Source organism: Clarias gariepinus, chromosome 17, assembly GCF_024256425.1.
Source record: "Clarias gariepinus isolate MV-2021 ecotype Netherlands chromosome 17, CGAR_prim_01v2, whole genome shotgun sequence".
Lineage (NCBI taxonomy): Eukaryota > Metazoa > Chordata > Actinopteri > Siluriformes > Clariidae > Clarias > Clarias gariepinus.
The window spans coordinates 26622670-26648525 of NC_071116.1; the positions used below are offsets into that span (position 1 = coordinate 26622670).

General features: G+C 35.4%; 1 protein-coding gene across 1 annotated transcript; it reads left to right on the top strand.

Annotated features, from left to right (window-relative positions):
- The first annotated feature begins 1751 nt into the window (after positions 1–1751).
- Positions 1752–22714, top strand: nt5c2l1 (5'-nucleotidase, cytosolic II, like 1). Its single transcript, XM_053515945.1, is given in 19 exon segments — positions 1752–1919; positions 5220–5293; positions 5560–5677; positions 7062–7157; positions 11376–11467; positions 12948–13005; positions 13149–13242; positions 14347–14400; positions 14591–14674; positions 14804–14845; positions 15898–15999; positions 16100–16166; positions 16345–16515; positions 17259–17310; positions 17443–17497; positions 17602–17778; positions 18550–18636; positions 18871–18918; positions 18921–22714. Coding segments are annotated over 19 exon segments (1575 nt in total). The 5' UTR covers positions 1752–1851; the 3' UTR covers positions 18957–22714.
- The last annotated feature ends 3142 nt before the right edge of the window (positions 22715–25856 follow it).

The following is a 25856-nucleotide window of genomic DNA, read 5'->3' on the forward strand; positions in this document are numbered from 1 at the left end:
CAGTGAAGTTCTGATGATCCATTGCAGTAGTTTTTTTGCTGAGAATTGTAACAGTTACATGACACAATGGACACCAACATGTATTAATGTTTTCTGATGGTGCACTGAAGGACATTGAACAGCCATTGAAGCTTTGACCACGATTCAGGATTAGTCTGCTCGAGAGCAATCTTGAATTTGATCCTGACCTTCTACAGTTGTGTGATTGTAGGAAATCATAGGTAGGGAAATATTCAGTTCTTATGAGTCAGGCTTGTGGCGATTAAAAAAAAGATCTTAAATCATGCTAAATTTTTTTTTAATGTAGTCACCAATTACAATTGGTAGAATTGTGAAAGTTACTTCATTACTGGTTTGTGCTTTTCCAGTATGGATCATAAATGTATGGATCAGTATGGAATTCCAGAATTTCTGAAAATTAGACATATCCCCAAAATTCCAGATATTTTGTTATGATGTGGACGGTTTTGAGCTCTCATTATTGGAGTGCTTGTAAAAAGCCTCTCGGGCAACTTATTCAAATCACAGATATTCAAAACAGGACCACAAACGAGAAATCATAGCAATGCACAGCAAATTGTGTGTTGCTTTGTACTTTGTAAATACTTTGCAGATAAATCATAGCCAATTGTGTAAGTTTATAGACAGTTCATGTCAGTTCAGAATGAGTTGGGCATGGTTTGTTTCAGAGTCCTCAGTGATTACATCATAACTGTAAGTATACTACCAGTTAAACGTTTGCGCCCACCTTCTAACTCCCTGGTCTTTCCTGATTTTTATTCATTTTTATATTGTAAAACAATGCTGAAGGCATCCAAAATATCCAACAATCTTTTCTGATGTGTCTGATACATATGCTCTGTAAAGCCTTCATAACAACTCTAATCTGAGGTGCTGTTTGATAATTGGTGATTTCTGAGGCTGGTAACTCTAAATGAACTTTTCCTCTGCAGCAGAGGTAAGTTTTGGTCTTTCTTTCATTGGATGTCCTTCATGACAGACAGTTTCATCATGGTGCTTGATGGGTTTTGCAAATGCACTTATAACGTTACTGTTTTTGCAAGAACTGTTCCAGAATGTTGCCACATGACCTATGTGTTATTTTATAATAATAAAAAAAAAAATACAGTATTGTTTTAGAATGTAGAAAATAAATCAAAATATGTGTCCAAACTTTTGACTTCTGTGTTCAAAAATTTAACAGGTGCTGTAATTCTATGTAGTGCATTTATAGCTAATACTGTTTGTAACCAGTTTGTAGGTAATTATGGAAAGTGATGTCACAGAGTGGAGCAATCAATGGTGTCCTGGTAAAATGTCCTTTTTTGATGATAATAAAAAAGTGAAATCAAGGACTATCAAGAATTTCAATTTAGGACAAACAGTGAGGGTGCTAACCACTACACCACTAATTTATGCTATTTATTTTTATAACTACAGTGAAAATGCTGTTAGGAGTAGTTTATTATTATTTTTTTTACTATGCTATTACATGACAAGCATTATTATTATTATTATTATTACACGTTATTCCGTTATTTCCCCCGTGGACGTGCCTGGTTTAGCACTTGATCCGCGTTTCTCCGAACTGCCCCGACACCCTGCTGAAGTTTAAAGAGATAAGGAGTCTGGGCTGCCCTTCCTACTCGACACGCCGCGCACGCGCTCGCTCCTGCGTTACGCCGTGACAGTGGGCGTGGCCCCGTTCGTCGCGTGCTAACATGGGCCCCTCACGCACATCTGCGGTGCGCTCGTGCGCACTGCACGCACACACACACAAATGTAAACGCGAACACTAAGTTTAAATAGTGCAGCGAGGGGGACAGAGACACAGCGGAGACACACGGCACCATGGACGGAGACAAGCGCGAGACCGTGGACACGGACGCGGACGCGGGGAGAGGAGATCTCCAGCACGGGTGAGGAGGAGACAAGACATCCGTCTGTCCGTCTGTCTGACTGCGCTCACATCAGGGCGTGCTTTAACAGGAGAAATTATTATTAATAATAATAATAATAATAATAATAATACATTATAATCAAATTACAAATAATTATACTGTTACTTAAATACTTTGCATTAAGTTGCACAGCTTACATTACATCACTTTGTCTTATAGGAAAAACACTGTTTATGGTTTTAGATAGAACGTAAAAATATATTTAAAACATCTTAAGATCTTAGATCTTATAAAGATTCTTCGCAAAAAACAAATGGACAAATATATTTATTTTTTATTAAAGTGTTGTTATTATTATTATTATTTTTATTGTTATTTGTTTATTAGTATTAATGCTTAATCATATTTATTGTTTATTTCAATAAAAATAAATTGTAGGTCTTAGTAAGTAAAAATTTTGCACATTGCACAAGATACAACTTTTAAATTTAAAACAAACAAACGAAAACAGTACTATAAACACATTCCTGGCAGGACAAAAGGATCAATCTAGATTCCTGATGTGTTCTTTACTATGTGATGGTTACAGGTTTTATGTTGCTCCACAACTAAAAGTTTGTTTACCAAGTGCAATGTAAAAAAAAAGTGTCCTTGATAAATGCATATGTTTCCATGTGTGTGTGTAGCATATATGTGTGTGGTTTAGCATGTGATTGTATAGTACAATCATGTGTAATTTATACATATATCTAACTTTTTAAATAGCATTTTTTGGAATTGCAGTAAAATCTTTCTAAATACCTCTTCTCTTCCATCTTTCTGTTTTAGGTAACGAACATTTGTCTTAGCATTTCACTGCATATCATACTGTGTATGGTCGTGTACTGTATGTGACACAGTAAAATTAGAAGTTGAATTTGATTTTCTTTGCTATTGCTGTTTACTGAATTTTTAGGGAGTAATACTTTAACACTTAGTACTGAACTACTGTGAGCACTTAGTACTGAACATGTGATTGCAGTTACACAGTCAAATATGGCACATGTTAAAGCTGCTCATTCAATAAGCACTATTGATTTCGCTCAAAACTTAAGGAAGTAACCGTTCACCTCTGTGAATTGATTTTTCATTGATGTGAGGCACATTTAAGCAATTTATTAGGATTGGTTTACATTCTCTGTTACGGTTTCCATCTTAGGTCATGCCTCAGCTTATCTGTAATAAGCACACATGTAAAAAGTGCTCAAAACAGCATCTTGGCAAAACCTTAAATAATTGACTATGGCGTTTATGGCACTAGAAAGGTGATTCATCTTCATTACACTGGCACTGATGGTGATGGGTAAAATTTCCTGCTGGTTCTAATTTCCAGAAGGTTGTGGCGGAGTGCAGAAAGCCACTGGTCCTTGTGCTTGGATCAGGTTCTGCCTCAGGAGTAGTTTGGGATTTGAACCCAAATAGTGGAAATAGATTTGCAGACATAGATCGGCATGTTTCAAGCAAACGTCTGCAGCTTCACAGAGTTCGTCGTGTTGACGAAACTGGAGCTGTCTGGTAAAATATTAACTGTAACTCTATATGCCATGAGCCGGTAGACAGCTGTTAGTCTGCTATCTTTAACTCCACTCTAACAAAGAAGATTTAATTGCTGCTATCAGAAATTTATCCATTTCGAGAAACAGGCGATCCATTATCGAGAAACAGGCGTCAACATTTAATCAGAATGGTGTGGATCTTTGTGTGGGATGCCAAAACATTCAGAGCACTTTGTCTTCTGATTTTTAGTCATGACATATATCATATAGAGTAATGATACACTGAAGATGAAGTTATGTTGTTGTGTGTGTTTGTGACCTCCTCAAGCGATGTGCTCCTCCCTAGATGACGCAGCTACTCAAATGCTCATCTCAAGAATTGTGATGTCACTATTCGCTAGGTTGCTGATAATAAGAACCTCAGGACTGCAGTGTCCTGATATGAGCCACATAAATAAAAGCAAAATAAGTGTGTAGTATTATCCTTAACAGCAGCGAAATCTTTTTAAATAAATATATTTATAGCCATAAAGGACAGGCAAGTTTTTGAGGGCAATCCCATTGATTAGTCATTATACAAAATTTCAATATTTCAGTACATGTATTTTGGTAGACATATATATATATATATACTATGAGAGATAGAATCTAAAAAGAAAAATCCTAAAATCACATTGTATGATTTTTTAACAATTTATTTGTGAATTACTGTGTCAAATATGTATTTGATTACTTGCTTATTAGCCAGATTTCTAGTCCTCAAAGACCTGTTATTTTCTTTTAAATAGTCCAGCTACACTTTGCTTATAATTCTAAATTAGTAGCTGTCATAAAGACACCTGTGCACCCCACAATCAGCCAAAGTCTAAGTAGCAAAACCAAAGAGCTCTCAAAAGACATAAGAGACAAAATTCTAGACCTTCACAAAGCTGGAAAGGGCTACTAAAATTGTAGACCCCTCCATGATTTCTAAGTAAGAGAACTTGCAAAATCACAGGGTGATCAAATACTTATTGACCTCACTGTGTGTGTGTATATATATATATATATATATATATATATATATATATATATATATATATATAAGAGTCAGTTAGCTGATTTGGCAAGGAATCTCCACTGCCCAGTCAAAAAACTATAATCTGTAAAAAAAAAAAAAAAACTAAATCACACAGCTGTTTTATTGTTGTCCTCCAGCACATCCCAAAAATTCTTAATAGGGGTAAGGTCTGGACGATCTGGTGGATAATCCGTGTATGAAAATGACGTCTCGTGCTTTCTAAACCACTCTTTCACAATTTGAGCCCAATTAATCTTGGCATTGTCATCTTGGCATTGTGCCATCAGGGAAGAAAAAATCCTTTGATGGAAAAACCTGGTCATGCAGTACATTTATCAGCTGACTTCATTTTTATATTCATAATTATCCAATAAAAGACTCTTAACTATTTGCATAGTTAAGTCCAGGTAGTGACTTTTTTTTGGGGTGGACGGGCAGGACTTCAGTTTCCTTCTTTTCTGATATATATTTTTAGGAGTTACACATTTGCACAGTTTGAACATTTATGAAATTTGTTTTTAAATATTTAATATTCTTATTAATATTTATTAAAATGAACATTTATGAGGTTTATATCTTTGTTTCATTTGCACTGTAATACCATCCACCACTAATAAAACTACAGTATACCAACAAGCTCTAAGTTTATTACTCCAAATGGTGCCTTCTTTAAAAAAGATAATCTGTAGAAGTATTTTTTCATTGTTTCTGCTTGAATTTCAGGGTGTTTGTTAACAAGAGTGTGACTCTGGAAAAAATAAAGTGCTATGGCTTCGACATGGACTATACTCTTGCTGGTGAGTGCACTCTTTAGTCAGGTGAGAAAAAAAAACTAGGGATAGGTAGGTACTGTATACAGTAATGTGGAGGTCAATGTGTGCTAGTTAAATAAAGCTTAAAACATTAAGAGTTTAAAACATTAACCTGCCTGCTCATCTCGAATTGCATTTTATTTTATAAAAGCATCTCCTGAATAAATTTGCAAATGTGAATATAAATGTAAGATCCTGTAATGTGATGACCATATTATTGCTCTGACTGTCTCCATTCTTTTCCCATGCAGTTTACAAATCTCCTGAATATGAAGATCTGGGCTTTGAGATGCTGAGAGACAGACTGGTGTCCATCGGCTATCCTCATGAGCTGCTGCGGTACATGTACGACCCCATGTTCCCCACACGGTATGTACTAAGAGACATTTGTTCAGTAAGGTTTGTCTTTATAGTCACATATACAGCACACAACTGCCTTTATGCAAACTTATCATTGTCTTAGCTGTTCAAGGCTGCATTTTGATGAAAAACCGGTATGAAAAATGAGTAAAAATGCTGAGGGGAGTTTGATCTATTTTTAGATCTAACAGGTTTCATCTTTCTCCATCATCCAGTTCTCAAACATAAAGCCTGTGTGATGAAGCAGTGTATTAAGATTTTACAACCAGTAATGTAAAAAATTGACGTATGATTCATAATTCATGAACATTGCGCTGTTGAGGTTTTGCAGGAAAGTGCTATTAACAACTACACCACATTAAACCAATCTCAAAAAAAAAAAGAGTAAAGATATTTAAAAAAAAAAATCCTTAGAAGGTTCTTACTAGGGTTAGATATACAGCTGTGGTTAGAAGTTTATATACATTCATAATGAACGTGCACAGTATTTATTTCCGTCCAGAGTCACGTTGGCGGCACATGGTAGCTTAGTGGTTAGCACTGGTGCCTTGCACCTCTATGTCCTGGGTTTGCATGGAGTTTGCATATTCTTCGGTGTCCTTCCACACTCGACATGCAGGTTAGGTTAATTTGTGTTTCCAAATTCCCCATAGTGTGCGAATGTACTACTGGAGGTTGTACAAATGGGAATAAATACAATGGTAATCTTTGGCCTCCATCGTCCTTAGTTGGACTACAGAGGTTCCTAGATGGATGGAGAGTCTCTCCAAGATCTGATGGTATGGATGAAATATTACAGCAATATTGGGCTTTTAAACATTTTTTAACTGTTTTTTTTTTTTTTTTTAATCTGAAACAGAACGACTGTGCAGCCAAAATGTGGTGCATAATATTTAGTTTTGAATTTGGTGCATGAGATTTAGTTTAGTTCGGGTTTTATGAAATGAATACCTGGCCAAAAATAAACAGAACACTTAATATTGGGTTGAATGTCCCTTAGCGAGTTTCATGTTTAGATGCTTAGTAACCATCAACAACGTTCTGACATTTGGATACTTGAGCACTTGGCTTGACAGAAATGGTAGTGTTCAATTCGATTAGTGAGTTTCCTGGCACGTACAACAAACCTTTAGACCATGGTGATGTGAAACTAAGTGTGGTGTTCCACTGGTCTTCCAGCAGCTTCTATTAAAGATGTATTGTACCCTCACTCTGTCCCAGAAAAAGACAAGATTAAAGAAATCAATGAAAGCTTAATACAATGTCTAATGGAGTGGGTGTAAACTTTTGACTGTTTTTGTGCCAGTACAGATCATGGTATTGTATTTATGGATTTTTCATCTTTTTTTTTTTTTTATTCTCCTTCTTGTTTGTGTTTCCTGCTGTTCTACAGAGGTTTGGTGTATGACACGACCTACGGGAATCTGCTAAAGGTGGACTCACATGGAAACGTCCTGGTGTGCACACATGGCTTTGTTTACCTGAAAGGGTAAGTGAGCTCTAAGTGTGTGCTGAAAAAACATGGAGTTACAGATCCTATACCTCATGCTAAAAAAATGCCATGCCAAAAGCCTTTTGGGATAGGCTCCAGGTCCCCGCGAGCTTGTATACAGGATAAAGAAGATGAGTGAGTGAGTGTTGTGTTAATAGCATGAATTAATTTGTTAGTATATGTATGTGGCTATTTGTGCTACATTTTCTATAAATACTCATTACTGCCTAATGATATCACATACTAGCATGTGGAAAAGATCTCATCATACTAAACCTGGAACAAAGTGCTATGAGCAGTTTTCAAGTCTCAAGCTGGTTTTCTGTCAACATGGAGTCAATATTGGAGTCCTAAAATACTTTGTGAACATAAAGTGTTATCCAGCTGCTCAGTTTTACATCATATAACCTTTAATAGGTCTGATCAGATGTGAGCAAAAGTTCAGAAACCGTGGATGGGTTTTCTGAGCAGGTGCCAACGAACTCCTCAGGGATTTGAGAATGAGAGAGTGTGTACAGTATGTGTGGTTTGTTTAATGAAAGGAATGTTTTAATGAAAGGTAAATTTTCCCACATGGTGATTTTTCTCATTTGAAAGCTTTTTATCTAATTCAGGTTACTTTCAGGGTAATTAATTTTAATCCCAGTCAAAATTATGATTCCAATGATTTTATTTCCAGTCTCAGTTTGAAAGCATATAAATTAATACATTTCTAATTATTTAAAAGTACTATCAATCCCAATACCATAAAAAAAACTTTAATTGCACTCTATGTTTTTAAGTTAACAAGCTTTAATTAGAACTGAAAGGGCTTAAAGTAATTAAATATACTGTACTCCAAAACCTTAAATATTAAAACTTCAGGTTGCAACCTGTTTGAAGTTTTTTAGTCCATTTTGAATTTGAAACACCAGAACATTACAGTGATTAAAGTAGGCTTTTATTGTCATTTCAACCATATTGCCCACAGTTCAGGACACAGTTAAAAAAAAAAAAAAACGGCGTTCCCCCAGGACCAAGGTTCTACATACATGCAACATACATGACCAGAAACTTACTAACTAGCCAACCTAATTAGCTGACTATTTAAGACAAACCAAATTTACACCTTAAATTATCAAAAAACTATTTTAAAGTACTATACAAAAGACATTACGATTCAATTCAATTCAATTCAATTTTATTTATATAGCGCTTTTAACAATGGTCATTGTCCCAAAGCAGCTTCACAAGAAAAAAAATGAAAGTTATTTATTTTTTTTTTTTTTAAGAAAGAAAAGAAAAGAAAATATTTGGAAGTGTGTATGTGTGAGAAAAATGTGTCTAGATAATAATTAAATGAATGAATGATGAATGAAATGTCTCTGATGAGCAAGCCAAGGGTGACGGCGACAGTGGCAAGGAAAAACTCCCTGAGATGGCAATAGGAAGAAACCTTGAGAGGAACCAGACTCAACAGGGAACCCATCCTCATCTGGGTGATAACAGGTAGAAATAACATCATGTGTGTTGTGCAGGTGAAAGTTCAATATATCAGAAGTTGTGTAGATTCAGTTCAGCAGTAGGTGCAGAGGGCAGATGGGGTCAGATCACTGGAAGCACAGGAGCAGGATGTGTAGCTCCAGCCATCATAAAGCAGAATCTAGCTGGAGCAGGTCCTTCTCAAGATGCTTTAAAAACCTCGCAGGGTTGGCCTTTGTCTACTGAAGCTGGCACAATCTCCAGATGTCTCAGGATGGGTAGAAAAATACAGAAAAAATGGAGAGAATTAGCATAGTTGCCATTCAGGATAAGTGTAATGGAGTATGAGGTTATGGGTTGAGTTACGCGTATGCCAGATTAAAGAGATACGTCTTGAGCCTACTTTTGAATTGGGAAACCGTGTCTGCTCCCCGAACAGTGTCTGGAAGGCTATTCCAAAGCTTTGGAGCCAAATATGAAAATGCCCTGCCCCCTTTTGTAGATTTTAAAATTCTGGGAATTACCAGAAGTCCGGAGTTTTGTGATCTTAAGGGACGTGATGGATTATAGCGTATCAAAAGACTGGTTAGGTATGAGGGAGCTAAACCATTTAAAGCCTTGTATGTAAGTAGTACTATTTTGTAATTAATTCTAAATTGAACAGGTAGCCAGTGCAGGGATGATAATATAGGTGTTATATGATCATATTTTCTGGATCTAGTGAGAACCCTGGCGGCTGCATTTTGGACTAACTGTAGCTTGTTTATTGAGGATGCAGGACAACCACCTAGTAGTGCATTACAATAGTCCAGTCTGGAGGTCATGAATGCATGAACTAGCTTTTCTGCATCAGATACGGATAGGATACTCCTAAGTTTGGCAATATTTCTAAGATGGAAAAAGGCTGTTTTTGTGATATTGGAAATATGATTTTCAAAAGACAAGTTGCTGTCTAATATCACGCCCAGGTCTTTTACTGTTGAGCTAGTAGTAACAGTACATCCTTCTAAACGCAGGCTGAATTGTGAAAGCTGTTGTGTGCTGGTTTTTGGGCCGATGAGCAATATCTCTGTCTTATCTGAATTTAGTAAAAGAAAGTTATTGGTCATCCAATCTTTTATGTCCTGGACACACTCTGTTAATCTAGACAACTTGGGTATTTCATCTGGTTTTGTTGAGATGTATAATTGGGTATCATCAGCATAACAATGGAAACTAATCCCATGCCTTCTAATGATGTTTCCCAGGGGAAGCATGTAAATTGAGAACAGGAGAGGTCCTAAAACTGACCCTTGTGGGACACCATATTTCACTGGCATTACATCAGACGGTACTCCATTTAGATCTACAAAATGGTATCGATCAGACAGGTATGATCTAAACCATTTTAATGCCTGCCCCTGAATACCTATATGATTTTGTAGGCGGTCTATGAGAATATTATGATCTATGGTGTCGAATGCAGCACTTAGATCAAGTAAGACTAATATTGAGATGCAGCCTTGGTCTGAAGCTAAAAACAAGTCGTTTGCAATCTTAACTAGTGCAGTTTCTGTACTATGATGTGGCCTGAAACCTGACTGAAATTCTTCTAGGATGTTGTTTTCCTGCAAGAATGTGCATATTTGAGCTGATACTACTTTTTCTAATATTTTTGATATGAACGGAAGGTTTGAAATCGGTCTATAATTTGTTATTTCATTCGCGTCCAAATTAGATTTTTTAAGAAGCGGCTTAATAACTGCCAGCTTCAAAGGTTTAGGGACGTGACCTAGATATAATGAAGAATTAATAATGTTTAGAATTGGCTCTCCAACTGTAAGCATCACTTCTTTTAAAAATCTGGTTGGTATTGGGTCTAACAGGCACGTTGTTGATTTAGCTGAGGTGATAAGTTTATACAGCTCTTCCTGTCCTATACCTGTAAAGCACTGAAAATCTAAATGTGAAGCTCTTGGCTGAACTAGATCATGAGATGCTATTAGAGGTTGAACCTCTGTTATTTTCTTCCTTATGCTATCGATTTTTTCATTAAAGAAGTCCATAAAATCTTCACTACTAAAATGTTGTGGAGTACTCTCTGCAGGCATCTTAGGTTTTGTTAGGCAGGCTACTGTACTAAATAAGAACTTGGGATTGTTTTGGTATCAAGATATACAAAAGATAACACAAGACAACATAAGTTAAGATAATTTAAGATAAGTTGAGATAATGAAAATGGCTCCCATCTCAAATGTGAAGGGTTTGGTTCCCAAGAATAATTTTTATAAAGGATTTGAAAGGTGGATTATTAATCCATGTTCATTTAGTTTATTTACTGAAAACTTATTCATTATGATTCTCATAAGAAGCTTGCAGTTCGATCATGTGTGCCACCGTCAGAGTTATACTGCAAAAGTTCCTCAAAATCTTTTCATCTTAGGAACTGTGAGAGAGATCTTGTGTACAGTATATGCATGATTAGTTGTTGAGATTCAGTTTCTGGGCAGTTTCAGTTGTACACAAAGCAGTATAAATGTGGCTATAACTGTGTACAGACTGTAAAATACAGTCCCCAGGGGAAATCTTAAATTGACTTTGACTTCCTTTGAATGCCTGCCTACTAACTAAAGTCATCAGGATGTTCTGGCAAATCAGTTGTCATGGTTGTTGCAAAAGTCTAAAACATGAAAACGCTGGACTGACATAGGCATACTGGTGTAATATTGGACAGATATGTTGTATGTATTTATAACACTCTGTATATCTGTGCAGAGCAGAGATTCAGGAGTACTACCCCAATGGATTCATCCAGAGAGATGACACAGAGCGATTCTACATCCTCAACACTCTCTTTAACCTCTCAGGTACCAACAGCCTTTCCATCTGCATATAAAACATACAGTCCTACGCAAGGTCTTGAGCTCCCTTCACAACTTGGTATTTTTTTTTCAAAGAACCAGACTTTCTTGTATTTTGTAATATAGTGTTGAGGAATAGTTCTTCAGGCTTTCTGAAAGACTTTTTTAGCTCTCATTTTGACAAGACTTCCTATTTTTGGGAAGGATCGTATATACAGTCTAATCCCTGTACATAACAAGTTTTAGATGTATGATTTTAGTTTGTTAAGCCACACAGTGACCTATGAATCATTCAATATGTAAAACAACAGATGGTAAAGCAGTGTTTGGGAACGTTCTACCATCATCCCCAGCGAATTTTGGGCCATAATCTGTTACCTACTAATACCCCTATCTCACCTACGCGGTTTCACGCGGGGGCCAAAAGTACGATTTACCACAAGTTTTGGCGCTGTGATTACGTTTCCATCTTCCCGCGCATTGGTCCTTTTATAGTCAAACCGTATAGGTGAGATAGGGGTATAACAGCAGAAATAACAGGGGGGCGGGTTATCGGGGGCGGGGCTTATAGGATGACTTTCTCACACACACTAACGGATTGGGAATGACTGCTGTTTGGCTCACGGATTACACAAATTGTCTGAATAACGGATTACATTTTTAACGTGTTACACCCAACACTGGTGACTAGTATACTGATGATGCTGAATGCTTGAAACAGACGAGAGGGAAATCAGGTTGCTGCTGAGGTTTGTTACTTAAACAACCAATTTTTACATTTAGGCATTTTGCAGATGCCCTTATCCAGAACGACTTTTTTATCTCATTATACATCTGAGCAGTTGAGGGGTAAGGGCCTTGCTCAAAGGCACAACAGCGGCAACCGGCGACCTTCCGAACAGTAGTTTGGTTTGAAAGCAATTGTATATAAATTAATACATTTCTAATTATTTACAATTTCTATCAATTACACTCTATGTTTTTTAAGTTATTAAGGTATTATTAGACTTAAAAGGGCTCAAAGTGACTGGAAGTTTACTTCCAATTATTTTCAAATATTTTAAACATTTTAATTTCCAAACCCAATGTAAAAAAAAAATAAAAACAGCGGCAACCTGGGATCTCCGAACCGTAGTCCAATGCCTTAACCACTGAGCTACCCCTGACAATTTTCAAATTGTATCTTTAGGCACTTTGCAGTTTGGTGCAGAAAAACATTTTTTCCCATTTATTTAATTTCATCTACTTCATTTGATGTACATGTAGATGGCTCAAGACTTTTGCACATTACTGTATTTACCACATTAGGACCTGAGTGTGAATTTCGTAATGAGTAGCAGGCATCTTAAAAACATGTATGTATGCAAGAGGATGATTAACAATAATGTAGTGCTATAACACACACACACACTACCATGTAGCGTCCAGATGTTCCCTTTAGTCCCAGCATCTGTTTTCTAACTGTATAAATGCTTTCTCCAAACAGAGACGTACCTGTATGCATGCCTCGTGGACTTCTTTTCCAACACCACTAGATACCAGAAGTGAGTGAAAGATAAGATAAGAAAAGAGAAAACACTGGTTACAACCATTTATTTAAAACCTTGGTTTGCAGGCATCATTTAACACCTTAAACTGCATTCTATGTATCATTTCATATTTAACTGTTTGTCTCTCCTTTTTTTAGCCTGAAAAAGGGATTTAAGCACGGTGACCTTTTCATGTCATTCAAAAGTATGTTTCAGGACGTGAGAGACGCAATGAATTTCATACATGACACGGTAAGAAGAGACTCGCATAATCAGTCACACACCCATAACACTCTGATTAATGACTAGTACAGACAGAGAAATGGCCTATGGCTCTGTTTTTTTTTTTTTAAAGAAATGCCTTATTAAAAATAAAATTCCCCCTTTACACTAAATGTGATCAAGTCGCCATTTCCAAATGGTCACTGCAAAATTAATCACTGGTTTGGGTCTAAACTGCAGTGTGACCATAGGACAACCTATTTCAAAAATCTTTATCCATTCATTCAAATAAAAATAAAAAAAAAACTAAGAAAACAGTTTACTACTATGAAAGAGTTTATAGTAGCATGAAAGGCATTCAAGTCAAACTGGGACTTGTGATGAACTTAAATGTAAAGAGATTTACAGAACAGTAAAAAGAGACATTTACAGAAGACTTCAAGCACAGTACAGTGATGAGACTCTCAGCTGCGGTAAAACATTTTAATGGTGCGTACATTGTAAATGAAGCCCGTGGGTCTGTGAATGACGATACCGGCCGAGGTGGCTCCTGTTGGAACTGTGCACACAATTGTTCACCAACACCACTTGCACATTACAGGAGTTTTTACTCTGATTACTGTGTTCTGTTATTCTGCACAATCGAAAATCCCAGTGTGACTTGAACACCCTGTATATTTACTTTAGTTCAAAGAACATGGTCATATCAGGTGGTTAAATATAAAATTTTCACCAGACAGTGCTCTGTATTTACATCATAAACTCATGATTACGATCGTGTTATCTTCCTAGCTTGTTACTAACAAGATATACAGTTCCATGAAGTTTGGATCAGTATGGCCAGGGGAAATATCGATGTGACTCTGCAGCTTAAATCGCAAAGGCTTAATAAGAATAATAACTACAGTGACATTAAGATAAATAAAAAAGTGAGATCAGGCAGTAGGGCTGGGCGGTATGACAAAATATAATATCAGAAATGTTTAATACACTTCTGCATGCAAAGGTTTAGCCAACAAACTTACACAGAGTAAATCTCATTTATTTGAACACATTGTGATATACTGTTACAACTGGTGTAGTTTAACTTCAGTGAACTAGAAAATGATGTCTCTCTGTCTTGCTGAAATACAGGGCTCTCTGAAGGAGAGAACGCTGCAGAATCTGGAAAAATACGTGATCAGGGATGTAAGTGATGATCTCTCAAGTGTGTTTAATGAGGTGTAGATGTTAAGTGAAGGTCTTGGTATTGCCAAAGGTGACACACTGAGTCATGGACCATTAATCTTAGTCTAATTATTCTTCCTGATTAGCTTAAAGTATTGTATTTAATTAAAAGCAATTTCTAAGGGACTTTCTCTCTCTCTCTCTAATTTAGCCACGACTTCCCATGCTGCTGACTCGCATAAAGGAGGTCGCAAAGGTGTTCCTGGCCACCAACAGTGACTACAACTACACTGAGGCAAGTGTCTCATGGTTAGAATTAATTAAAAAAACAGGAAAACTACTCTGGAGTCAGTTTGTACTGTCCATATAAACCAGCTCCTTCATTTATAAAATAAGGTCATGTCTTTGTCATTTTTCTAACCAGGCCATCATGAAGTATTTGCTAGATTATCCAGTTGGTTCAAAGGTAAGTATTCACTTTATTTTTTACATGCTATTAATTTTTAGAATTCTGTGCAAGCACACACATGAACAAATCATGGTTAAGATACGATCAGATATTTTTTTATTATATACCAAAGTTATTACCTGTTGTTGACAGTTAAAATAGTTAAAAGGTGTTATAAGCTGTTCAGTTTTAATATAATCAGTGATATAATTTCAGGTTGAAGCGCATGTTCATGTCTGCAAAAGTTAAATTAAATTCTGTCCAGCTGTCGATTTGACAGTTTATAATCTGGCACAAAACTGCTTATAACTTCACTTCTACTACACATTTTGATTTTATTTATGGTGGAGGTTTGACATACATACCTGTACAGACAGACATAAAGACAAAACACCTAAGACTGATTTTGGGCCTTCTAATGTATATAAAGTAATGATATAATTAAAAGTGAATTATATTATAAAAGGGAATTTATATAGATATGATTTTTTGATATTCTGTAATGATTTTCTTCCCTTTTCTGTTCAATTTCTAATGTAAAAAACACTAATTTCATTGAGATCTATAACGGAAGGTGAAACATCAGCTGTCGGAACTGTTATGTTTAAATTAAATATTTAAATGGGTATTCTGAGGAATACATTTTTAAACCTTCACCAAATGTTCAAGTGTTCTCTGTTCAGCACTATCCCTCCAGGTTTTGATAATCTGTTAAAAGGTTCTTAACTCTTAAGTTCCAATCATTTCAAATCTCCATTAGTTATTTTCTTTCTTTGCTGCAGCCCAATAATCCCAAATTGCCCATAGTGTGTGCACAAGTGTGTGAGTGTGTGTGTGCCCTGTGATGGATTGGCACCCTATCTAGGATGTACCCCACTTCGTGCCCTAAATCTCCTCAGGTAGGCTGTGTACAGGATAAAGCGGTATAGACGATGAGTGAGTGAGAGCCCGATTTGACGGTCCTGAAATGTTTCCTTTTTTTGCCCAGGCAGTGTATGTTAACATAATGGGTTTGGTTAATATACTGTCTGTATACTTGGTTAATATAATATTGTCTGTATTTCTTTTAGTACCCAGAAAGAACATGGCGGATGTTTTTTGACCTGGTGGTGGTGGACACCCGTAAACCTCACTTTTTTGCTGGTGGGACGGTGCTGAGGCAGGTGGACACGGTACGACTTCTCTTCGAGACCCATGTTTGTGTGCAGTGTTAAAAAGGAATCTGCCGAAAATGAGCATTTAACAACATATCTATATATATGTGTGTACCAGGACACAGGGAAGCTAAAGATAGGAACGTACACAGGACACCTGAAGCATGGCACTGTCTACTCTGGAGGTACAAAAAGTTTATTATTGAGCTTCTAGAACAAGCGTTGGAACTGACAGGGTTGCCAGATCTGCATGTTTAAAGTATCCTTATGTGACTCTAAGATGTCAATGCTGTGACTGTTTTTGTAAGTAATGTATAATATATGCATGTTCGGTTTCTAAATTTGATCCTGTGATCCTGACAGGTTCCTCAGATATCATCTGTGACCTGTTGGATGTGAGGGGGAAAGAGATCCTCTACGTGGGAGACCACATATTTGGGGACATTCTGAAGTCGAAAAAGCGCCAGGGTTGGAAAACATTCCTAGTGGTGCCTGAACTGACCAAGGAGCTCCAGGTGTGGACGGACAAACATGGTGAGAGCTCAAAGAGTCCATAAAAGAAAAAGGAATCGCACTGTGATATTCGTTAGCTTCATTTAATATTAGCAATGCTAGCATGAGAGGAGAGCATGTGTCTCAACTTTTAAATTAATAAACCAAAAAACAACAACAACCAGTTTCACCCAATGAATGCAAAGCACTTTGGGCATTTTATTTATTTATTTTTTGTAGTTATGCTTTAATATGAAACATTTTAACTTAATAACATTCTTACTTATTTACTAACTTATCTACTTACTTACTTACCATGCTAACTACTTATTTACCTACTTAATTACTCACCTGCTTACTTACCTACTTCTTACCCATTTACAAACCTACCCATTTATTAACCTACCTACTTTCTTACTTACTTCCTTACCTACTCACTTACTTTTATCCATAACCTATGTCAGTCATTTAACCCTGGGATGAAAGATAAGAGAAGCTTGCTAACATTTTATTAATTTGAAACCACTTCTAATGTTCAATTCTAACTTCAAACTGAAACTATAATAAAAATATAATAAAAAACTTTTATTTATATTATAATTAAAATATAAAGTTTGAGTAATATTTGTCATGTTTCCCAAGTTTATGCTTATCTCAACTATCCTCTAAACTTCAGTACATAAATAAAACAGATAACATACCGTACATCACACTAAAATTATTATTACACACTAATATTATATATTATTTGTATTTGATCGTAACTGTGTGTGTGCTTGCTGCAGAAATGTTTGAGGAGCTGAGGCAGCTCGACATTTACCTTGCCGAGCTACATAAGTGAGTATGACTTGGTCACTGTCTTCATCTCCAGATATAATAGAATGACATGGTAATACATGAACAGACCAGCAGGTGGCAGAAAAGTCTGACAGGCAATCCTCAGTGACTCATCTTCTTATGTCATTCCAGGGATTCAGCTTTCGGAAATGGATCAGATGTTAATCTCATCCAGAGCAAGGTCAAGGTGAGTCCTGCATCATTCACATTTGTGATTCTTACGATGGGTTTAGAGTGGAGTCAGATTTTCAGCCTGTGTGATCCTCTCTTTGGTGTGCATGTGATTTACAGAAGCTGACATACGGTATGGAGGTGTGTTATGGAAGTATGGGAAGTCTACTACGCAGTGGCTCCACAAAAACCCTATTTGCCAGCCAGCTGCTGCGATACGCTGATCTCTACGCTGCGTCCTGCCTCAACCTGCTACACTACCCTCTCAGCTACCTGTTCAGGGCACCATTCGTCCTGGTAATGAACAGTAATAATAGTAATAATAATAATAATAATTATAAAAAGAATAATAAAAGAGAAAGCATTATTTAATAATTCACACATTTTGTTTTTAAAACTTGTGGAATTAGATTTGTGTCTCACGAAAATAAAAGAACTAAACAAAAATTTAGTTAAATGATTGAAATTAAATGATTTAAAAATAATAAAAATTACTGCAAACTCAAATGATACAATTAATTGTTTTTCAGTTTCGCCTGAAAGAAATTATCAATGTTTTTTTTCCCAAAAAAAAGCAGCTCCCTCATTTGCTTGTCCAGAAGAGAAATTTGAAAAACTTAAAACTCATTGTACTGTACAGGTTTTTTACATTTAAGTTTATTTTTGTTGCAATTATTTTTTTTCACTTTAATTAATTTTTTCGTCAATTCTTCTTTGTGCAGACCTTTTTTGACACAAACCTGATTCCATATTAGCTGTGTTTCATTGTATGCATAAAAATGATTGTGCTTTCGAAACATTAATATATATATTATATATATATATATTATATTATATTATATTATTTATATATATATATATATATATATATATATATATATATATATATATATATATATATATATATATTACTATCAAGAAGTAAAATGCACTCTGTGCAGATGAAAATTCTGAAGAGTGATGAAGCTAGAAATTAACCTTGAATAAGTTTAGAGTGAAATTGAAATTATAAGGATGTTTAGAGTGTTTAGATCACGTAGGCTGATTGTATATTACTCGCTTTTTCAGATGCCCCATGAATCAGCCGTGGACCCTCACACCAGAGACCAGTCTGTCCCGGATGTCTCAGCCATCCTCCTAAACACACCCATCAAGGTCAGTAAGAACATGCTGAATTTACCTCATATTACTGCAGATAGAAAGATAAACCAACGCCCCTAAAATAGGAGCAATTTATTGTCCCGGCAATTCGCCAGATAGAATTTGTGATTTAGAGATTAAACTCAAATAAATAGCGAAATAATTTGTCAAATCAGGACTTGACGGTTTTGATTAAATTCTCTGTTCCAGGTTATGTATGATATATATGCTATTTTTCTGTCTTAACAGAGGCGGTGTCAGTGTGAAGGTGGCAGCTGTGGGCTGGAGAACTGTGAACAGACCAGGAGAACGCAGCCATAGCTGTGGAGACGTGAGCGTTGATGTTACATTGAATTTTTCAGCTGGCCTTAAAATGACTGTTAAACTCACACAATAAGCTACACTTTCTCATCTTACACAAATACTTTACACTACTCCTGGCCACTGTTAGACAATATTCATGATGAGCTGAGTCGCTGGATGAACTATTTCTTTACTCTTTACATGTTTTTTTTTTTTTTACAAGTAATTTGTCTGCTTGAATGTGAAGATTTTAACCTGTTGATGAGCAAAGCATTCAATATGTCACACAATGAACAGCTCATGTTAGGTCAGACTCTGATTATTTTCCATTTCCAGCACAATCCAGAGTGATTTTGCAATGCTAAAAATTTATTGTTTGTTATTTAACAAGATTTTACGAATATTTTTAATGTTTAGTATTACATTTAATGTTTTTATGGAATGTTTTTGACAACAAGTTAGTTCCCGTTACCGCAGCTAAAACAGTTGTTTCCTCACTAGACCTCACTTCTGTTCACAAAACACAAAACAGTTTGTCATATTACTGGGAAAGATGGAAAATCGACTGACTGTTACAAAGCAATGACACTGGAGAAACCTTCCCTTAACGTTAAATTTCCTTTAACAGAAAACTTATCCATATGATTGTTATTATTGAAACAAGATCATATTAGAAGGAGAGCATTAATATAATCTTGTACAGTGGAACTTACGAATTTAATTCGGCTTAGGAATTTAATTCATTCTGTAAGCGAGTTCTTGGTGTTAAAATTTGTATTGTGATACAAATTCTCCCTTAAGAATTAATGTAAATGCGAATAATCCCTTTCAGCCTTCCATGAATATATATATATTTGTTAAAAATCACATAGTTTTTGAATGCAACATTGATATTGTGGGTTGACTCTTTCGAAACAGCCTTCGCTGACAGAAAAAAATGTGTAAAATCCATAAACTTGCTTCGCTTGGCTTTTCACTGACGCAAACAAGCTTTAAACGGCTTCCAGACATAGAGTACGTGCAACATAGCTGGCGTTTGGTTCGTATATTTGTTCGTATGCCGATGCAAATTTCAATTCTTAAGGTGGAAATTCATAAGGGAAGATTCCTATGCCGAGGTTCCACTGTACTGTGTGGCGTAACAGCCATCTGCCTCAAATGGCTCTTGTTAACTTAAAGCCATTTTAATTAATGTTTTTCTTTTTTGTATTCGTCTTATAAAACATAACTAATCACAATAAACAATAATTAAAATATTTATTAAGTTAAAACAAGTTGCATACCATGACAAACACCCCTGCCCAATAAATGCACAAAAACTTTAAAAAGGAAATCTTTTTATATGCAAATTTTTAACAAGTGTTTCCAAAGGGTGTACGTGGTCACATGACCAGGGCTATAATAATAATTGACTTAGAAACACGGCTAACACAGAGTTGAAAAGATAGAGATGCAAGCAAACAGTAACAGATTCTACAAAGTATAGATGCAGAATGTTTAATTAAATGTATCACAGGAGATCAGTTTCAATAATTGTGGTTATGCACATTGCATAAAATAATCTTTGGCAACACACATTGGTTTTGTTTGATGCTGAAAATCATGTGCGTTTTAAAACAAAAATGTAATTTAAATTGTATTTACTTCATATCTTCCCTTTTTTTTAATCTTATTTCGTGTATACGCGAAGAATCTTTAAACTTCCTCAAGATAACCTGAATACATCTTTAACTATATCTTTTGTGCCATGGTGTGTTGCCATGGAAACTATTATTCGTGAACATATTGTCGTCTCGCTATCCTGACATGATGTAAACACACTCTCATGTGTTGTTCAATTCTAGTAGTGTGTCTAAATGAAGCTTATGATTTTTTTCGACGTGGCCAGGTGAAGACACGATTACCTCACAAATCAAATGGTTACAGTTGTGAGAACACAGCTGCTAGGAAAATGGTAATGCAGGACATTAGTTCATAGTGGTGCTGATGGTTTAGCAAGCTAGCATGTTGTTGTTCATTTGTTTCTACAGGCGAAAAATAGAATGCGGAAGGACGTGAAAAAACAGACAAAACACCATTTTTCCTCAGATGTGTTCGTAAATTGTTGGAAAAAAGAGATTAACATTACACATCGCATCAGGCACTATATTGAGAAATGTCAGAATTGTGTCAAAATTGTAAAGGTGTTGAAAAAAATCACAAAAGTATAAAGTTTTTGTCGAATTTTTTCGTAATCACAATGTAGACTTCTCACTGTGTAATAAACCTTGAGAAAGACAAACGACTGGGGATTTAGCTTTTAGGTAATGTGCCATGTTCTGTAATTAGTCCCTGTCTTTTTTAACCACGTGCACTCTCCTGACAAAGGGTACTACTTCTTGTTGCTGAAGTAGTACCGTCATGCGCTCTCCTTTGTGTCGCTTTGTACACAAGATTGTTGTACCCTGACAGTGAAGAAAGATGTGTATACACAGTACTACATTTCTAACTGTAATATATTAATTAATATTTCCATTTGCTGAAGTCATATATTTTTACTTTGTGCTATGATTTGTGATTTATGATATGCTTTGGTCATCCTGACCAAATTTTTTTTTGTGATGAAAAAATCACAAATCACTTTGGTGTAAATATCGCAGGATTATCTATATTAGCACTTCAACATAGGAGTCCTAATATATCACAATCATAACCTTCGAATTATATTATAGATTTCAACAACATTCTTCATATCGACGATGGAGAATGAGTACTGCGACACTTACGCAACTTATCTCAGGTTCAAATATACACGTGTCAGAGCAGGATTCACTGCCCTGTGCAGTATATGGGTCATTTATGAATCCCTAATTTAAGACTTGTCTTTACGGGAACGTAGGGTTTCTTTATTAATGCATGTACAAAGATACATTCCTTAAAAGTTTCCAAATAGGTGCATTTTCATGAAGAACTGCACTTGGATTTCAGGTTTTCTTGTCAAGTCAGCTAGTTTTAGAGGTGTAGAATTTTTTTATAAATAGGATTTTTAAAACCCTGTCAAAAAATCTGACAAAATTTTTGTCTGTGTGTGTGTGTGTGTGTATGTGTATATATCCTAAATAGTTTTAAAAGGATTTATATAGGTTCCCGCTAAAGGACTTTAAGACACACCCACTCGCAGTAGTACACTATCAGGAGTCAAAGTCACGCCCACATTCCTAAAGCCACGCCTTTTATTGTCTATAAATATCAAAACCTGCCCACATGTCACAAAGTGACTACAGTGTTTTTGAAAGGCATTATTTGAATGTACTACTACTACTACTACTACTACTATCATTATTTTTACAAAGAAATGTCCCAGAATTTTCATGTTTGGAAGTGTTATTTTATGTATCTTATAATTTTATGGATTTTAACAAAGTTATGACTTTATTGAAAGAAAGTGATTGATGTATTTTACCGCTTTTAATACTGAAAATTGTTATTGCACTGTCTAGAGCCGAGTTTAAAAAAGTGTTTCAAAATGAGATTGAAAAAAAAAAACCTCCAAAAAAACCCCTCAGTTTCAATATTTGTATTATTTTATATATTTTTCCTTATGTTTTTACACCTTTTTACACAATTAAATGTTACAACCCAAAAGGGCACAATTGTAGACGTTAATTGTATTTTTTCTTTGTATGTTTAAGTTTAAAATATCAGAAATGAGACAAAACTACTTTTAAATTTAAAAAATGTAATTCAAAATTAAAGGATATTTGATGTTACTATAATGACGTACTGAATTTATTAAAGCTATAGAAATGTGTATTTGACACCTTTTCCCTTCAAACTGTCCACTTACAGTCGCTTTATTGTGTGGTCTCTTGCAATGATTACTTTAACATCTACTATTGTATGTACGAGTTGTTAATTTATCCTTCAGCAGTCAGGTCTCATTCAGATGATTACAATTTCTGCAAAATGTAAGCTTTACTTTTACTATCGACTTTCTATAATTAATTTTATAGAAACGCCTTCATATTTATTAAGTTAGGGTGAAATTAAACAGAAGCAAAACTTCAATTCATTTACATAAACTTAAACAGTAATTGTTTCACATTTAGATTTGTACATTTATCGCAATATCTTGCTGTATGATTAATTTAAAAAATATGTGAAGTATTTGTTCTCTCACATGCTTCTGATCTCTTTCAAAGTTGTTTTATTTAAAATTATATTTTGCTGATTGTTCAGTATTTAAAAATATTACATTTTAAAATTAAACAAAATGAAAATAAAATTAAGAAAATAAAGAAAATTAAGTGTTTTTCTGCACATTAAATTGAAATTAAAATCGATCAGTACATTGATATAATCTCTGTATCTCCATTATCAATATACTTGACAAGACATCCTACTCCCAAGCTTCTCTCTCTCTTACACATACACACACACACACACACAATCATCGTCCATTCCTCACATTCCACAATTTCCCAGCAGCCATTTCACACACGCCCCAACAAGCTGCATTCTTTCCCGAAGTGGCTGAGGGTGCTGCGTCCCCTCCCCTCCTCTTTCCCACCCTCCCTTCAGTCCTATAGATAAACCAAGTTAACATTTAACCTGACACATATTCTTTAACCTCGCTGTGCTACAATCCTGATCACATTAACACACCCAAAAAATGTGCTGATCTCCTAAACAACTTTTAAAGACGTTTTTCTCCTCACAATTTCAACAAAATTTCCTGCTTCTGAACGCTGAGCGAGAGTCAAAAGATAAGCATTAACCTGATTATTTAAATAACATTAACATGAATATTGAAAACAATAAAAATATATTATACTGGTCAATTATTCTTAATAGTTTTCACTGCTTACACATTTGTAAGAATTTTTTTTTTTTATTATTTCTATAGGATGGTTTTCATTTGACTCACAATTGTAAGAATACGTCCCTGTAACTATACGATGCAAAACTTAGTCTTACTTCGAGACAATAAAATTAAACACGGGCTCAATGTGCTTTTTAGATCTTAATTCAAAGAATATATATAAACTTTTTTTTAAAAGATTTGTTGAAAATGTTTTTTGGGGGGAAAATGAAAAGAAGTCACACTGTAACTCCGCGTCCAAGTAACTTAATATGCGAGAGATCTTGTGCGAGTCAGCAAGAGTTCGAAAAAAAAAAAAAAAAACACACAAATCACAAATTATTGGAAAAACAGATTATTATGTCTAGCTGTAGATGACTTTTTTTCATGTAAACTTTCCATTTGGATTATGACAGTTATATCATTGAGTTTTTGTGTGTGATTTTTCTGTAAACCAGTTTCAGTTTCAAAACCTTGTTTTTCACTTCACCTCCTTCGCATTTATACACACACACACACACAGACACCAAAACATAAAAAGGGGGGGAAGGATGCCAACCAAAGCTAAGAATCTGACAACATGCTAGAGAATACTGTCTCTACCATACCACTCCATTTTTTAAAAATTGGTTAAAACAAACATACAGCACAATAAATAATTTAATAATATTTATAAATATTTATATTTAATATTTTTACACTAATAGTTTGCATGTGGTTAGAATTTTAAACCAAGAAAGCAAGTTGATATTTTGTCTTTTTTTTACAATATTTTTATATTATATTCAAATCACAGATTCTCAGAGTTCTTAAATGTATTTTGCATGCAGGACAAAATTGACTTTCAACTAACTTTTCTCCTGTAGATAATAAAATGAACGATGGAAGATGTTTCTAGAATTTTTTTTAAGCGAAACTTCCTACAGTTAAGAGACGGGGCATGTAGAGACCTGGTACAGTGTTTTAGTGACAGCACCTCAAGCACTTTCTCACACACACACACACTTCAGGGTATATAATCTGAGCAGACTGGAGCACATGGAGGCAGTCAGCGATGCAGAGAGAGGCATTTGGCAGTCCGGGGCTGGGACGCGTCCTCATCCCCTCCCCCATCGGCTCTCACAAGTGGACTTCTCTAACCGCATTCCTCTGAAAACACTCACCCCTTCCCACCACTCCAACACAACATGATCTCTCTCAAACACACACACACTTCTGCTATTCTAGGGCATGACCTATAAACACCAGGTGTCAACACATAACCCATGAGATCACCATATAACCACTAGGCATCTCAAATGTTTTTTTTTTTCACGCTTAAATTAAATGAATAAATAAAATTTTTTAATGGTGAGCAAAATTCTAAAATTGTAATAAATCTCCCTAAACAGATTTTATTTACAAGGTTTATACTATACAACACACCATGATTGCTCATGTTACCGGTCATCAGCACACCCTCTTATCCACCCTTATGAAATAAAAAAAAAAAAAACAATTTTATTTTAAATTTAACATTTTTATTAATTCACAAAGCAAAGCATTCAATTTTATTCGCATAGCACTTTTAAACAACGGTCAATTCCAGAAACTACGAGAAAGGAGACACGGCTCTGCTTATTAAACGTCCCAAGGGTCGTCAGCTGAACGCGGCTGGAGGTTAAATGCTATGACAATACTATTGCACTGCTAGAACGGATGGTACAGTAGTGCAACATCGTCAGAGCAGCTGACCTCAGCACATCAGCACGTGCACACGGGACGACGGCCATCTTCCCCCGGCCACACTTCCCAGTTTCCTTCTGGGACTACAGGTTTTTTTTTCCCTCCTTTTCTCTCACACACAGATACTTGATTCATGGCCATATGTGTACACACACACCACAAAAAAAAAAAAACTGGAAATACAATGTAATAAGTGTACAAAAAAAGTCTCAATCTTGATCCATGCTATTAATGTGGGGGTAAAAACCTAACATCATTATATAACCACAAAAAGCAGGAGACGGAACAAGTTTCTTATTCCAATGTTATATATGTTATATATGTTATATTTTTTCTGTTTCCTTCTTATGTCTCAGTAAGTGAAATG